Here is a 16070-nt window from a genome sequence, read left to right on the forward strand (position 1 = left end):
ATGCCATAACCTGGGGCATTATAAATAGGTTTCTATACCTAATTTGTTGACATAGAATACCAGACGATTTCTTGAAACATTAAATCTAATGTCTTCACCTACATTTTTCTTAGATCTGAAACGACATTATTACTTTATTTGCTAAAGGCATTAAACTGATTAGCAAACCTGAGATCCCTAGCAATACATCTATGCCATTACACTCACAAATAAAAGAAAGGAAGCAAGGGTACAATTTTCTTGTTGTTCAATAATGCGAGGCCTGCAAAGTTTGTATATCAAGCTTACCACACCAATAGATTTATTTCTACCCTGTCAATCTTTATATTTGCACCATTTTTACTTTCTACAATTTATCAATCATCAAATGAGAAGTGACAAGTTGCCAAGTGAAGTATTCTTGGATCTCTGCCAATTCCCATCTGTAAATAAGAGTCAGGTCATAAAAGAAATTCAGCCAAAGAATCAGACTGTTCTAGTTTCTACGTCTGAAATGGATATAAATGAAAAGAATCTCTGCAATCTGAATTTCAAGAATCCATAAAACAGTGAAATAACTGTTTTTTTTTGTAAACATTACTAATCAGTTATGCAAACCATGACCAAGCCAGTTCTTAACTCGTAAAGTTATTCCACATATTGTATCCAGTCAATTCCAACCTTTGGAAAAACGAGACATACCTTGAACTAAATTTCTTTTTATTCCCTTTGCCTTTATTTCCATCTTTTTTACAATTCTTATCCTTTCTCTTGCCCCTTTTCTTGTTATCCTCCTTGTCACTCTCACTGTCCATTTGCTTTTTGTCACCTTTTCCTTTCTTGTTCTTGTCCAGTGACTCATCATCATGATCATCACTGTGAGAATCTTTCTTCTTAGATTTTACATTTTTGTTCTTCCTACTTTTAGTTGTTTCTTTTTCAGATTCATCTGAGTTGTTTCTGTTAGTTAACTTGTTTCTGTTTTTCACATTTTTCTTTCTACTTTGCTCTTCTTCCTCCTCCGAGTCATCAGATTTCTCCTCTGATTCTTGTTCAATCTTTCTCTTTCTTTTTCCATTTCTTCCTACTGATTCCTTGGAGTTTTGTGGCTCCACCTCTGAGCTGTCATTATCTTAAAACAAATGAACAGATTTGCAGGTTACATTTGCACTCAATCAGCAGCTCTAATCCTAAATGTACATCTAAATAATAACCAATAGGGAACAATAAAATATAAATGAATAATTCCCTGTGACATCCTTAAGACACGTAAAAGCCAAAAGGATATATTTCAACGTATCACTATTCCCAGTATGATTAAATCTATTTCAAGATTTGAGTGATACAATAATTTAGCAAACCTACAATCTTATGTTTGAAATTGCAGATTGTGGACAGCATGCTTGGTGCTCCAATGATATGTTGCATTGCCAGTTAATTTAGAGTTTATAAAATAAGCAATGTAAAAGATAAATCATAGCTCCTCAGACAGCTAATAGTTCATTCAATTACTAAGAAAATGTTACATCTTAGAAGAAATAAGTTTCAGATCTAATGTTGAACTAACATGGTCTCTGCCTGTTTCCAACCGGTCAGATGGTGTTAAAATCCTATGCTATTTAAAGGTCAAGAAATCACACTATTTCTTTTGCTGCTCCTAACATTAGCTTTTCTCCAGGAATTCAAAGTGGGAAAGCCTCTGTGCCACATTTGCCGTTGGAGAAGAATGACTACCACCTCTTTATCACAAAGACAGATGCAAGAGAACAATACATAATAAATAAGATAATTTCTTTTGCCTGCATCTAATGAAAAATGAACCCTATGGTCTTGGCACTTCATTATTGTTGTGTTTGCAATATACTCTCCCAAATAAGATCTAGCATTTCTAACGAATGACAGAACAAAGTGCATGGACATCATACTGGTGGGAAATTTGGCTATATACATCTGAAACACATTCCCTACTGATGTCTCCCAATTAACAAAACAAAATCTGGGAGTGGTGAACACAAAATCTAGGAAGTTGTACGCTCCTCATGACAAATCAGTTTTACTATGGTGACATTTCCTACTAATTCTATCTTTGTCCATGCATGGTGGACACACGGAACATGCATGGGAAAATGTCTTACCTGTGTCTTCACTCTGCTCATCATCACTTTCATCATTATCCACTTCAATGCTCACTGTTGGAAAATAAACACCAAGACATTGGTGTAATTCAATAAACCCGCAGCCTTACCTTATGTTTTAGTTTGTGACTTCTTTTGGTTAGCATCAAGTTCTCAGTAAAATGTACTGCACAGAAAACTAACTGGTTCATCATAAAACCATGATGCCTAAAGCATGAATTACAACAGATTCCACTCACCAATAACCATGTGAGGGCCAAGGAACATATGAAGCAAAATTGTCTAATTATGCAGAAAGAAATCTGAACAAATCCTCACTGATTCCGCTGGATGACGAAACTATACAGGAATCCAAACAGAACAAATATCATTTCTTTTATTGTTTCATTTGATGTGAAAATTGCAGAGAAGGCACAAATTGGATGAAACAAATTAGTAAAGATATTCTGCAAGATAGGTTCAGACAGCATATTTAAGACAGCTTCTTAGAAACAAGTACATTCACGAACCACTCAGGGAACAGTATACTTTAGATCCAGTAATATGAAATGAGACAAGATTAACCAAAGACCTCATAGTAAAGGAACTACTCAATAAGAATGCTCATGACATGATACAATTTCACATTCAGTTTGAGGGTAAGAAATGTGGATCTGAAGTTGGTGTATAAAGTTAGGTAAAAACAATGAGAAAGGTATGAAGAATTAACTGGCTAAAATAAGGTGAAAGGAAAAGTGATGGAGAAGCAGTGGCTCATTTCAGAAGATATTGCATAACTCTCAATATAAATATATTCCATGGAGAAATACTGCGCAGGAAATAAATAACATCCATGGCTAAGAAAGGGAGTTAGGGATGGTATCAGATTGAAAGAGATGTTATACAGCGCTGCAAAGATTGGATCGTAGAATGGGAAAACTTTAGAAGCTAACAAAGGATAACAAAAAAGGAGAAAAACTGGAGTACGGGAAAAAGCGAGCACAAAATATGAAACAGGCAGTTGAACTTCTCAAGTAAAAAGGAAAAAATTAGTGCATTAGATGATGAAACTATGTAAGTAATAATGGGAACAAAAGACATAGCAGAGGTTTTAAGTACATATTTTGTATTTGTCTTCATAACAGAAGGTACAAAAGGCTTCCCAATATTTGTAGAAAAAAACAAGAGGCTAAAGGAAGAGGAGCTTCAAAATTCATAACCACTGAAGGAAAAGCTCTGGGAAAACCTATGAGACTAAAAACTAACAAGTCCCCTAGAACTGAACACTGCACCCTTAAGTCTTTGATGGGGAGCAGAGATGGTGAAAAAATTGGATGCAATTTTCATAAAGTCCCTAGATTCTGAAAAGGTCCCAACAAATAGGATGGCAACAAACGTATCATCAAAATTCAAGGGAAGAAAACAGAAACCTATAGGCTAGTTATGCTAACAGCTGTCAGTGCAAAAATGCTAGAATCCATTATTGAGGAGATACTAATAGCACATTTAACCCAGGCACTAATCTAGACGTGGACATGGGATCACTCTATAGGGAACATGAAGAACAAACCAGGTAAGTTTGTTTACTGGCTGTCAAGGGTAGTTATTCATTCAAAGTTTCTAAACATTATCACGGGACTCAGCTTCAATAAGGCAGGACCCATCTCCTGTCCATCCTGTTAATTTCCCACCATCCCCTTCCCAGCAACTAACACAGTGTGAAACCCATCGTCACTCACAACAATTCTGAGGAAGAGTCATGTCAGGCTCAAGTCATTTTCTGTTTTTATATCACAGCCTCTCACCTGGGCCGAGGGCTTCAAGAGGGTTTTGCTTGAGCAGCAGCCACCACCTCCCCAGAAGCACGGCCTTTCAAAAGAGTTTTCATCCTCTGATTGACTGGCAAGGCTCGCTGGTGGGGCTTCCGTCCCCAGTATCCAGATTCCCAAGAAAGGCCTACTGCTGGCCGCTCAACCACCTGAATAACGTGCAGTACTGATGGCCTTCCTGGAAAGCAGTGACCTGGGGGTCTTGCTGATAATCCAGCCAGAGGCTGAAATACCTGTCACTGGCAGAAGGTTCTGCCCGTTATTTGAGATACAGGCCTGGGGTTTACATTCCCCTTCTACTGGGTTTCAAGGTAGAGGGGTCCATAAAATCCAGTCAATGGCCTTCCCACTGCATTTCCACCCAGTCCTAATTTGTCAGAAATATCACAGTGGGCAGAGGGTGCGACACAGTTACCATGCAACTGAAGACTCTGGTATATTACTCACACAGGATGCCTAACAGCTTTAGCTGTGAGTTGGTGTCAAGCTAGGTGGTTCATTACAGGTGTCCCCAACAAAGATCATTCCCATTTTAACCCTTCTGCAGTCTCCTGACCCAAACCCCCACTGCCCTCACTGAGAACTCTGGCCCTAGATTTGAGTCTCTCTGCATCAAACAATAGAGATAGAGGCAGAAAGCTCACCTTAAAGCAGTTTACACTGCTCCAAGTGTCAATTGCTGCTGGGCACTGGTCAGGATCATGGGCAGATTTCCTGTGACTTCTTAGTTGGGGTGGGTGAGGCAAGTGGGAGTATAAGGGACCATGGTACTGCATATTTTAACGTCTGGCACAACCAGGAAATTGTACTATTTATTCTATCACAGCTGCAATGACTGAAATATTTTCATTCTAAAGCTCACTTTAAGAATCTTGAGAAATTCTGCTATGTTAGTTGTGCTCCATAAATGCAAGTTCTTGTTGAAACAAGATTAATTCACTTTTTGCTTTTGCGCTATAATAGATGAAAGCTGCATAAGTCAATCATTGATGTGCTAAAAAAATTGTTTTCTTTTTCAACTGCTACAGCTTATTAATACATATTTAGCCTGTAAAAACTGAAGAGCAGATTGGATGAATAATCTACTCATATTAACTTTGCAGAATATTTCACTCATAGCTCACTTGTTGCTTAAATTAACCAAGGTTAACATATACCAAAGTATGCTCAGTTATTTTTGGTTATTAGTTCTACATTTTATCTTCTGTTTTCGATAACCTCACAAAACTGTTTTATCATTCTTAATACCAATGGGAAGGGATTATGTGAGCTATTGGCTTTAGTCTACAATGCTCTAATGATTATGATTGTAACAATGCAGCAGAAGATTACTGCTCTTGGATTGCTTTTTTGAGTTGATTTTCACTTTGCCCCTTATATAACATATCATTGGAAAGGACAGTTGATCAGCAGCATTTCATACCTGTGTTAACTTATTTGAAACAGAGGATGCAGATCAAATGGCACATAAAAAACTAAAACAGAAAATTGCTTTATACGTGGCAGGCCTGTGAAGCAAATTGCTGTGCTACTGCAGTTGTTTTGAGCCTTGAGTTGGAAGAAAAACTGTAGATGCGATTTAAAGTGTCATCTTAATGGCAATGCAACCATACATAATATAGAGTCTCACCAAACAGACAGTGTCTAATACTTTATTAATGTCCACATTGGAAACTTCAGTGAAGAATCAAAAAGATATGAAATGTTAAACTTTGCTGAAACCAAAAACTATAATTTATTCTGATTATATACCTAGAACAGAATGGTAAAATTGATCAGAAAACCTAATGGTGTTGAACTACAAGTACCATCAGATAACTGGTAAATAAATTAACTTCCGGCAGACTAAAGTAGGGAAAGTCATCAAAGTTATAATTTTTCACCTTGTGGATCTTATGGTCTTCTGCTGCTTCTTGAAATCTGTTTAGCACCTAATGATGAAATTTATTACTTTTACTCATTTGTTACTGTTTAATGAGGCAGGCAATACACAGAAATAAATACATGCCAAATTTTGTTTGAAGTGTTACAAAGGGGGAGATCAACCGTTCTGTTAATTAAACCAAACACAAGCCCCCAATCTGTTACGGTGGGAGTAGAGGTTCCCTTGTAATGATTAAACCTGAAACACCCAAACAATCTTGCCTCGACTTTATAATCTGTTGAAAACAGTGGTTAAATGAAAGAAAATCCCTGATATTCACTTTATAAGTAACAAGTAACAATTTATTTATTTAACCCTAACAGTGAACAAATTAACAGGATTACTAACAAACTGAACAATTCCCCCTTAACTACTAACTATTCCCTCATTGAACAAAATTCTTCTTGTATGCTGTTCCAATAAACCCAAGTACCACTTATATACACCCAAGTAATAAGAAAATAAATTTAAACTTAGTCTCTCAATGTCTACACGCCTTTCTTCTGCTGTTCTCAAGTCATAAAACCTTTCTTCCACTGATCCGGCTATCAGGGATGTATTTTTTCTGTGAAGTCTTCCGTGTGGACTCTTAGCTAGAAGTGCTGTGGTACCTTTTATGGATGGATGGATAGACAGCTTAACAATTTCTTGTGAGAGCTAAATGGTTATTTCTCAGATGGTGGCTCGCTCTCACACTGATTTTCAAAAAACCTTCTCCTTATATACCTTGAATGACATATCAACCTGCTTATAATAGCATTGGTCCAAAGCTGTCAAAACCAACAGATTTAAATTTGGTTAGCTTTCAATCACTAAGTGCTTGGCTTAAATTAATTGGCTGATCCCAGCTGGTTGCCAAAACATCAAAACAAGCTTAAGGATTCCAATCAAACAGCCAATTGATACATGTTTCAATTTCAGAACTGATTATACACTTTCAGCTACAGAAAGATACTGTTTTTTGTATAAATCTCTAAGCTTAGAAAAACACTTTATCTCTTAAAAGGAACCATGCACTCCTCTCCCCTGTCATTTTTTACAAACAAATTCTAGCTTCTGCCACTCATAGGTAGCAAAAAGTACAGATGCTAGATTCAGAGTGAGTACAGTGTGTGGAGGAACACAGCAGGTCAGGAAACATCAGAGGAGCGGGAAAGTTGAAGTTTCGGGTCAGGACATTTCATAAGGATCCTGACCTGAAACACAGAATTTCCTGCTCCTCTGATGCTGCCTGACCTGCTGCATTCCTCCAGTTCCACACTGTATTGACTCCAGCTCCCTGCCTTCCAATTCAAGATTATTCTACACAACTTCGTAACAAGAGTATTTCAATTAGTCTTGATTATTTGCAAATACTTCATTGAGAAGTATTTACACTACATGTCAGTTGGATTACTTGATTACAAGTATTTCTTCAGAATATTTGTACCCCTAAAAGTAAAAGTGTCATTGATGAAGAATGACACTTTTTCACATTGTTCACGTATTTCAGCTTTATGACACACTAGTTAGACGCAAGGTAAAATTCCTCCTTAGGTGATTCAATAAATGAAATTCCCCCTTTTTGTCGCAAGTATGCTTGAAACTAAGACAGAAAGAAAATTTGAAAAGATCACTTCAGATCAGTGATCTGGTGCATTCCTTCTTCTGGATGATCTTGCCAGGTTTAAGGTAAAGCTGGCAAGGACTACCCACCTAGAAGGACGTTTCCAGACTACAAAGTTAAATGCTAATTATGGGAAGATTAGGGACATCTTCAGGATTTTCCAAAGACGGGATAGGCTCCCCATTGAGGCCAAAGCCCAAGAAGTACCTGGACACAATTTTCCAGCAGCTGGCTAGGTTTGAGGTGTCTCCTTCACTTCCTTCCACCTCCCACCACCAAATGCACTGATTATGCAGGGATAAGGGGATCACAGCTGCAACCACCTTTCCTGCAAAGGACCTCATCCTTCATAGGAGCTCTGGTTAGTAGGGCAGGGTGGGGAGAGTTCAAACAGTTCACTCAGGCCATTAAATGAGAGAATGTAAGGCTAACAAGTACATAGGAATTTTCAAAGCCATGGGCTCTGGGGTAAATGGGGATAGTAACTGTTATGTAAAGTGGTTCAATAGAAACAGAGTGAGGATGAAAGTTTCACTGGGAACATAGCGACAACAATACAGAAGGGAACATAAAGGATGAGGGATAAATCACAGGCATCATAGGCCGAGCCTGCAAGTCGTTTCACTGAGATTAAGATGGAAAGTTGTTGGATTGAAAATTACTTGTGCAAAACTAGGCAAATGACTGACACAGCTTGCAAACAGAGCACAGTAGGTCACGAATCTTTTTCTTTAGTGGCAGAGTAAAAATCTTGGCATGTGATGCCCTTCCAATCATTAATTATCCAAAAATGCATATTAAGAGTTTATGGCATCATCACCGTTACATTATGCGCAAAACTGGCCTCCTTGTTATGTCAGCTAACAAAATGTAATCAGACAAAGGTACTTAAAATCAGCAGTTGAAATGTCCATTTACCAAACATATTCCGTAACCAGCACTGAAAGACAACAATTCATGGCTGCTACATTTGTGCACTAAACAGTGAATGGGCAAGGACTCGGTCGACAATGTAGAAGGGTGTAATTACTTTGGTTGAGAGTCTATCAAGGTGTCTTACTGCAGAGTACTACTCCACCAGAGAAGCTCGAAAAGTTTGGCTGTGGAATATATATTTGGATAAGGCAATATACCTCAGAATATCTCATACCTCATGCTCCTTATCAAAGCATGTCAATTACCTCCTCAGCAAGCCTCCATGCCAAACACTGTGTTTTATTGTGATGGATGAGGGGGATCAGGATGAAATTGTTACTTTCTGACATTTCCCACAGTTTATCACATTTCACATGGCGAGTGCTTTGGCTGAAATCCTTTTGGCCTTGGTGCTACAACTGAGACAATGTATGAGGAGATAGCAATTACTACTTTATCAGCAAACTCAGCAAGAACAGTAAATTCCAGTGGCTGCTGCATAGCCTCAACAGGGAGAAGCAGCGGGCAAAGGTAGAAGAGAATAAAACTCTTTCTTGACAGGCCTCCCTGTCATTTTCAATTATCTAAAAGGTAGTACAGATGCTGAGCCATCATCACTCAGACGTGTCATCTTCTGGAGCAGGGCTTGTACTCAGAAGATTAGGTGACAAACCCATCCCATGGCCATCTAGGTCGAACTATGTCAGCAGCTCATCTCAAAGTAACTGGGAACTGGTGTGGCACCCCCTCAAATCTCAATCCATAAATGCATCCATGATGAAACTGACACTAATTCCTCTAGAACACAGCCATTCATATTCTAGCCTGTAAATAAGGAGAATTAAGCAGTGTGAGTTGTGGAATTCTCCAGCATCACTGGCATCCTCCAGGTGCAGGGTACTAAAGATAATACGCACAGTGCTTTGACTGCCCTGTCAACAATTCTAAGAAAGGCCTTCCCTTCATCAATATTCAAATTATTTGTGACCAACCATGCCAAATCTTGGGAGACCTGCACTAGACTTCCTGGGAGCTTCCATGACTCGTATACACTAGGGGAATCATAGGCTCCTACTCCTGAATCTCTCACTATCAACATCTTGCAGGTAACTGACCAGAACTTCAACTGGACTCACCATATAAACACAGTGCCGTCAGGGCCAGATCAGAAGATAGATATATGGCAGCAAGTGACTCACCTCCTTACTTCCCAAAGCCTGCCCACCATCTGCAAGGAACAAGTTAGGAATTTGTTGGAATACTTACCCAGATGTGTACAGCTCCAAAAACACTCAAGAAGCTTGACACTGTCCAGGGCAAAGCAGCCTGCTTTATTGGCACTCCATCCACAAACAGTGCACTCTGTCCACAAGCAAAGTTTGCTTCAAACTCTTCAAAGGAGTGCACTGCCATTCAAGGCTTAAAGATGTACAATGGGCTTCTAACATGCCCATTTCCCGTCAGTGCAAATGGTTTGCCAGGAAAAGCTTCACAAAGTGTTGCTTCTCATAGGTTCAATGCTGATGAGCAACAGTTAGCCATTTCAACATCTTGCATCCTTGGGTAGTCTGAGTTTTCCAATTATCAGAGATCTTGGAGCATTTCTTCCTTGACAATCTGCAGAGATGAGTCAGTCATCCGGATAGAGAACGCACCAAGGTGAAAGTCTCCGAGCTGGTAGTTGGTGCATGTAAAAGCTTTGACAGGGCATCCTTTGAGGATTCAGTAGCTTCCTCTCAAATGTAGAGGAAGAACTTGTATAATGTATGACTGAGTTTGCACTGATGTTAATGGGAGCGCAGTATAACATAATGAAGCTTACTGGGTTAGTTGGTCATGGTAGTCCTCCCACTCACCACGTAAACAATTGTGCTGTTCTCCAGCTAAGTCCAGTATTTTCTCTTTGTAAAGAGTAAAGAGTCTGATGACCAGCACCATAACCACTGGGCTTGACTTCTCAGCCCAACTATTCCTGCAATGAGACAAAGGGTGAGATTGAATGTGATGGAAGTGGATGGAAGAGCACTTCATGGTGAAGCTGGAGCAGATGTATTGAAGTGTTCCCAGTGAGTAAGTAGCAATCACAGAGGGCAGGAAGGGTTAAGCGGTTGAGAGCTGATGAATGGACAAGTTGCATGCTGTAACGAGAATCGTAGTCCAGGAACCTTGGTGAGAGGTATTTGTTGTGGCAGAATTAAACTGAGCATTTGATAGCAGAGAGAAGACCCTTTCAGAACCCAAAAGATCATTGACTTTCTTTCCACACAGCAGTGTGTCATGTTTCACCCAGGTTACGGGCCTCGGGCCTCAAGTCGGGTGCAGGCTGGCTCAGGTTGGTGGTATTCCCTCCTGTGGCAGTCCACAGGAAAAAAGACAACCCTCCTTGTATTCAACAAGAGTTCTAGGCCCCTGTTCCTGAAGCAGGGAACTTGTTTTCCTTTTGTCCGGTCCACGTCCTGAATGGAGAGGCTTGGGAACCACAATGTGAGGGATCATTCCTGATTACAGCATCGCAAAAGGTGCACAGCCTGGTTTTAAATATGGTGTTGATGGCATGAATGCTTGAAGGTCCTTGCAGTGGTGAGTACTTCCACCACACTGCAATCCCCCAAGAAAGGCACCCAAGAGCCTGGTTGCATAAGTAGTAGACAGGGGATTCCTGAGAAGTTTGTCTACGAGCCCTGAAAAATCTGTTCTTTCATCTTGGAAACAGCTTTATTGTGGCAACAAGCCCTAATTTTACCAGGATACAGACAAAGCTGCAACAGTTTCACACTACAGATCAATTAATCAGTGTTTTTAAATCATATAGAAATACTTGCAGAAATAATGTTTCAAAGGAAACACTGGATTTTTTTTGTCAATTATTCGGTCTTTTGATTGTCACTGTTTTTCTTAAAACAAATTTTAATTTTTAAAATCTGTATAAGGTTGGCCATCAGTGCAGTATTCCAAGAACTTCCGACAGAAAACAAAAATATGGTGGACATACCATTGATTGTCCAGTCGGCAGGTTGGCCATTTGTCTTGTTTAATGCCGGACAACACTGTATTCGGCTGGTCTGTCCCCTGTCCAATACCAAACACCTTTATATTTCTTATTTCTATTTCGGAATCACTAGCAATACTTCTGATACAGAATGCATTACTGTACTGGCTCACATATGTTGATGATATTGTCTCGCTACTGTCCCAACGCTGGGCCCATGTTTGATTTGCATGATAGAAGGTCTCCTAAGGACAGAAACAAAAACAGAAATTGCTGGAAAAGGTCAGCACGTCTGTCAGCATCTGTGGAGAAATAGTCAATATAGTGTGGAGCTGGAGGAACACAACAGGTCAGGCAGTATCAGAGCCACAGGAAAGTCAATGTTTTGGGTTTACAGCCTTCACCTGTGGAGACAAATCAGAGTTAACAGTGGATGCAGTGACCCTTCCTCAGGACCGTCTTTAGGACAGACACTCTTATGGCAATAGGCATCACAGCAGTGAAAACAGGCTGTGACTCAGGATGACAAGGATGGTCAGCACAGCAAGTAAAAGACAAGACGACTTAGGCTGAAGACTGCCAGTAGTCCTTCAGCGAGACTTTAACCTGGGATAGTGGCTGGCATCAGTCCGCTACCTCCATAGATAAACTGAGCCACCTCAGGAGCGTCTAGTCTTCTCAAGCACCTCCAAAAAAAACATTAAAAACATTGGTCAGCTCATCTACAGCCCAACACTGCAATCTTCTGAAAGTTTACAAGGGTCAATTGTTTAGAAATTAAGTGGTGGTTGGATTTATATTTTTCGTAAAATATGAATCATACAGACTGCGTTCCTCACATGACTGGTCCACTTCCATTTTGCTGTTCATAACTGGTGCATTGGTGTCCAGCAATTTTCAGCCGTATCAGTGGCCACTCTACTGGTAAGTGATATAATACAATGCAGAGTCACTTGGCCTCAAGTAGCCTTAAACATATATGGCATATGAAAACAGAGGCATAGAAGTTTTCATTTGCAAGGGCGTCAGATAGTTCACAGGCTGTGAACATGTGAACAGGGTTGATAAATGGGCAAAATTCTCTTTTGCTGATCATATCTTGCATTAGTAAATTTGATTTAAAAGCCCATTATAAACTGAAGCTCTTTAAAGATCCATTACATTAGAAACTTCTACTATTAACTTCACATTTCCTTTAGATTAAACAAGTAGACCTGTATGGATGGGAAATCATGCACAGAATATTGATCTGTTGGCCTGAATTCTAAATGTATAACCCTGTCATGTGAAGCTCCACACTGGCAGTGCTAAATTTATAAATTCTACCAAAGTCTAATCTGTTTTGTCTCCTCCAAACTCATCTTGTTCATGAAACCCACGCTCTGTCCTCTTGACTCCATTGCCACTAAACACAACTTTCCTTCCCCGTCCTTCTTAATTGACATCCTGAATATTTTTTTCTTTTCAGTTATTATTCACTTCTCTTACAATGTCACTGGTATCATTCCCAGCTCGTAAGACTCCGTCTTGGTCCCTCTGTGAAAGCACAGTCCAGGTTCCAGTCTCCCTTTCCCCTTAAAATTCTTTGAATATGTTGCCACTTCCTAAATTTTCTGCACTACTGTCAAATTTTTGCAAATAGATTCCACAATGACGCAGCATCAAGACAACACTAATTAAAATCACTGGCCAGAATGTTATGTCCTTATCCGGGGTGAATTTATTTCAAGGGGGCATTTAATCAGGTGGGAGGGTCACAGTTAGGGACTTCCACTCCCCGATTGCCCATGGGCTTTCTCACAATGGGCTCAATCTTTCCATTGTGTCATCAATATCTTAATTGTACTATTTATGCTGTTTTTAACCCAACAGCGGGCATAGGAGCTTGCCACAAAGGCAGCATGACATGTAAGCCCATGCAGGGCTGCTTTCAGGCTCCTGGGATAGGAGCATCATTTAAAGATCCTCAGTGCCACATTGAGGGAACAAGCACCAGGAAGCACGAGGAGATCTAAGAACAATCCTTTGCCCTTTCTACCAAACTACCTCCATCAGTTCTGAGGAAAGGTCACCAGACCTGACACGTTAACCATGACTCTTTTTTTTCCTCAGATGCTGCCAGGCCTGCTGAGTTTTTCCAGCAATTTCTGTTTTTGTACCTCCATATAAACATCATCCACTATTAAATAACTCTTCCAGTGATCCAGTTACATTTCCTGATTGGGTACTATTTGAGCAGCAGCCACCGCCTCCCTCGTGGCACTGCCATTCAAGAAAGCTGCCCACTTCTTATTGTCCAACAACTCTTCGTGGGTAGTGCTTCTGTCTCCAGGGTCTTTTGACCATGAAAATGACTAATCACTAGCATGTCAAGTGCCTGAATTAATCAAGACGCAGGAGAAATTCCCAAAGAGGTGACAAGACGGTGTTACCATCAGTTAGTACCCCCATTGCCTTTCCAAAATTGCACCCACAGCGATTTTGACTCTGAGTCTGGTCCTTTATCCCTCATTGTTGCCTTTTCCCTCTATAAATATTTGAGTCATGCTACCTTCTCTCAGCACTTTCTTCCACTGCCCATCTCAATAAGATTACTGTGATTAGTTCCATTGCTCCCATCACAACCTGCAGGTGCATCCATCATGTGGTCATTAAACTGTAGATTTAATATAGTGCCTTTTAATTTGTAATGATTCAAATTAAGCAGGGAAGCTTTTAGTTTAATCAGACTAAAGTTTAGTGGCTGGCCGTTTTGTAGTCTGTATCTGTCTGTCCATCTGTGTGCTTGGAATTTTTCCTAATTCTAGGATAGTTTAATATTGAACCCTCTTTTTCTAGCCAGCTTGTCTTTTTAACCGTTCTTCCTGGCAAGATAGCCACTATCACAAAGTGACCTGCACCAAATAGTAGGTCAAGTTCCCAATAAGGCATTTGTATTCCAGAAACAACTCAACTCCCAGCTGTGTTTCTTACCATTGCTTCTAGTCAATGTCCAATTTACATTCTCATAATGAGTCACCAAGGAATTTCATTAACTACTGAATGAGAGGCCTTACATATCTAAGCACATCTTTCTGTAATCGATGTAAAACCAGCACTGGCATAGTGACTCTCTGATGAAGGGTCTAGGCCCGAAACGTCAGCTTTTGTGCTCCTGAGATGCTGCTTGGCCTGCTGTGTTCATCCAGCTTCACACTTTGTTATCTTGGATTTTCCAGCAACGAGAGTTCCCATTATCACTAGCATAGTTAGGTGACTTTTAACAGCCACATTTTTGTTTTCTTGCCAAGTTATAGATTAACTTTATATTTTGCAAGTGGTAGTCTTTAACAGTTCTTATTCTAAACCATACTAAACCATACAATCCTGAAACTGCCTATCCAAACGTGTCCAGGAAGTCACGAGCAACTGTTTCTCTTTTGTTCAGGTGGTAACCACTGATGTATTCCTCTTCCTGACTAAACATGCTTCCCCTTAACTCTAGAATTCCTCAAGGTACTTCATAAAACCGTTAACTTCTAATACTTCTTTCTTTGCCTTGATGTCCATTTTATTCCTGATTACTTCTATCTGAAATGTCTGCATATTTTGCTACATCAAAACACTCTATAAACTCAAGTTATGTGAATTATTTATTTATGTTTTAGAACAGTTCTAGCGTACCTTTAAATTATATAACTGCTAAAATGCATGTCTTTGTTGAAGCTAAGATTTTCAAATGGTGGCGTCCCTATTCACTACGCTGATTTAAAATTAATGAGGCCCTAAGTAGCAGGTTTCAGGTAACTAGAAAATGAAAGCTTTTGAATTAATCATTTTAAATGTATTCTATCTGCCTTAATTTAGTCAGACAATACATGAGCAGGACTGTAAATTGGGAGGCTGTAGACTTATATGGAAAAGTTTGACCAATACAGCATGAATACATTGTAAATAATTTATAGGCCAGTAACGCAATACAGTTCACAGCAGCGTGAAGTGCTTTTGGTCTCACATCAATGCAAAATATGCTTTCATCTGGGTGCAAGGTCAAATGTATATGCATAATCACATAACCCTTAAGTCAAGTTAACAGTACCCAAATAAGTCAACAGCCCAGCAAATGTCCATTTAAGCAAAGCATTTAAATTTGACAGCCTTAGAGCTGACCTTATTAAAATAAAAAAGAATTAAATCATTAGATTACTCAACAATTTCTGTTATAATAAAACCAGAAAGTTAAACTGGTAGCAGCATTTATTAGGATCTTTTCCATTTATTGACATGCACCCTCTAAAAATAAGGTTAGAAAGTAATATTAGTTGCATGTTTTACTACTGGGGCAGAAACCTATTCTGGTGTGTGAAAGGCAACTCAGAGTTATAGATTTATACAGCACAGAAAGTGGCCCTTCAGTCCAATTCATCCATACCAACCAGTTACCCTAAACTGATCGTCCATTTGCCAGCATTTGGCCCATATCCCTCTAAACCCATCCTATTCATGTACCAAGATAATAAAGTGTGAGGCTGGATGAACACAGCAGGCCAAGCAGCATCTCAGGAGCACAAAAGCTGACGTTTCGGGCCTAGACCCTTCATCAGAGAGGGGGATGGGGGGAGGGAACTGGAATAAATAGGGAGAGAGAGGGAGGCGTACCGAAGATGGAGAGTAAAGAAGATAGGTGGAGAGAGTGTAGGTGGGGAGGTAGGGAGGGGATAGGTCAGTCCAGGGA

General features: G+C 39.7%; 1 protein-coding gene across 1 annotated transcript in view; it reads right to left on the minus strand.

Moving 5' to 3' along the window:
- The window catches only part of tmc1 (transmembrane channel-like 1), a 100289-nt gene that overhangs the window by 53635 nt on the left and 30584 nt on the right, over positions 1–16070 (minus strand). Inside the window, exons 4-7 of the mRNA XM_059644661.1 lie at positions 5806–5853; positions 2354–2453; positions 2115–2168; positions 682–1111 (exon numbers count right to left, since the gene is read on the minus strand). Of these exons, the coding sequence (XP_059500644.1) occupies positions 682–1111; positions 2115–2168; positions 2354–2381 (512 nt within the window). The 5' untranslated portion in view covers positions 2382–2453; positions 5806–5853. The remainder of the gene's footprint in view (positions 1–681; positions 1112–2114; positions 2169–2353; positions 2454–5805; positions 5854–16070) is intronic.

This window comes from Stegostoma tigrinum, chromosome 3, assembly GCF_030684315.1.
Source record: "Stegostoma tigrinum isolate sSteTig4 chromosome 3, sSteTig4.hap1, whole genome shotgun sequence".
Classification (NCBI taxonomy): domain Eukaryota; kingdom Metazoa; phylum Chordata; class Chondrichthyes; order Orectolobiformes; family Stegostomatidae; genus Stegostoma; species Stegostoma tigrinum.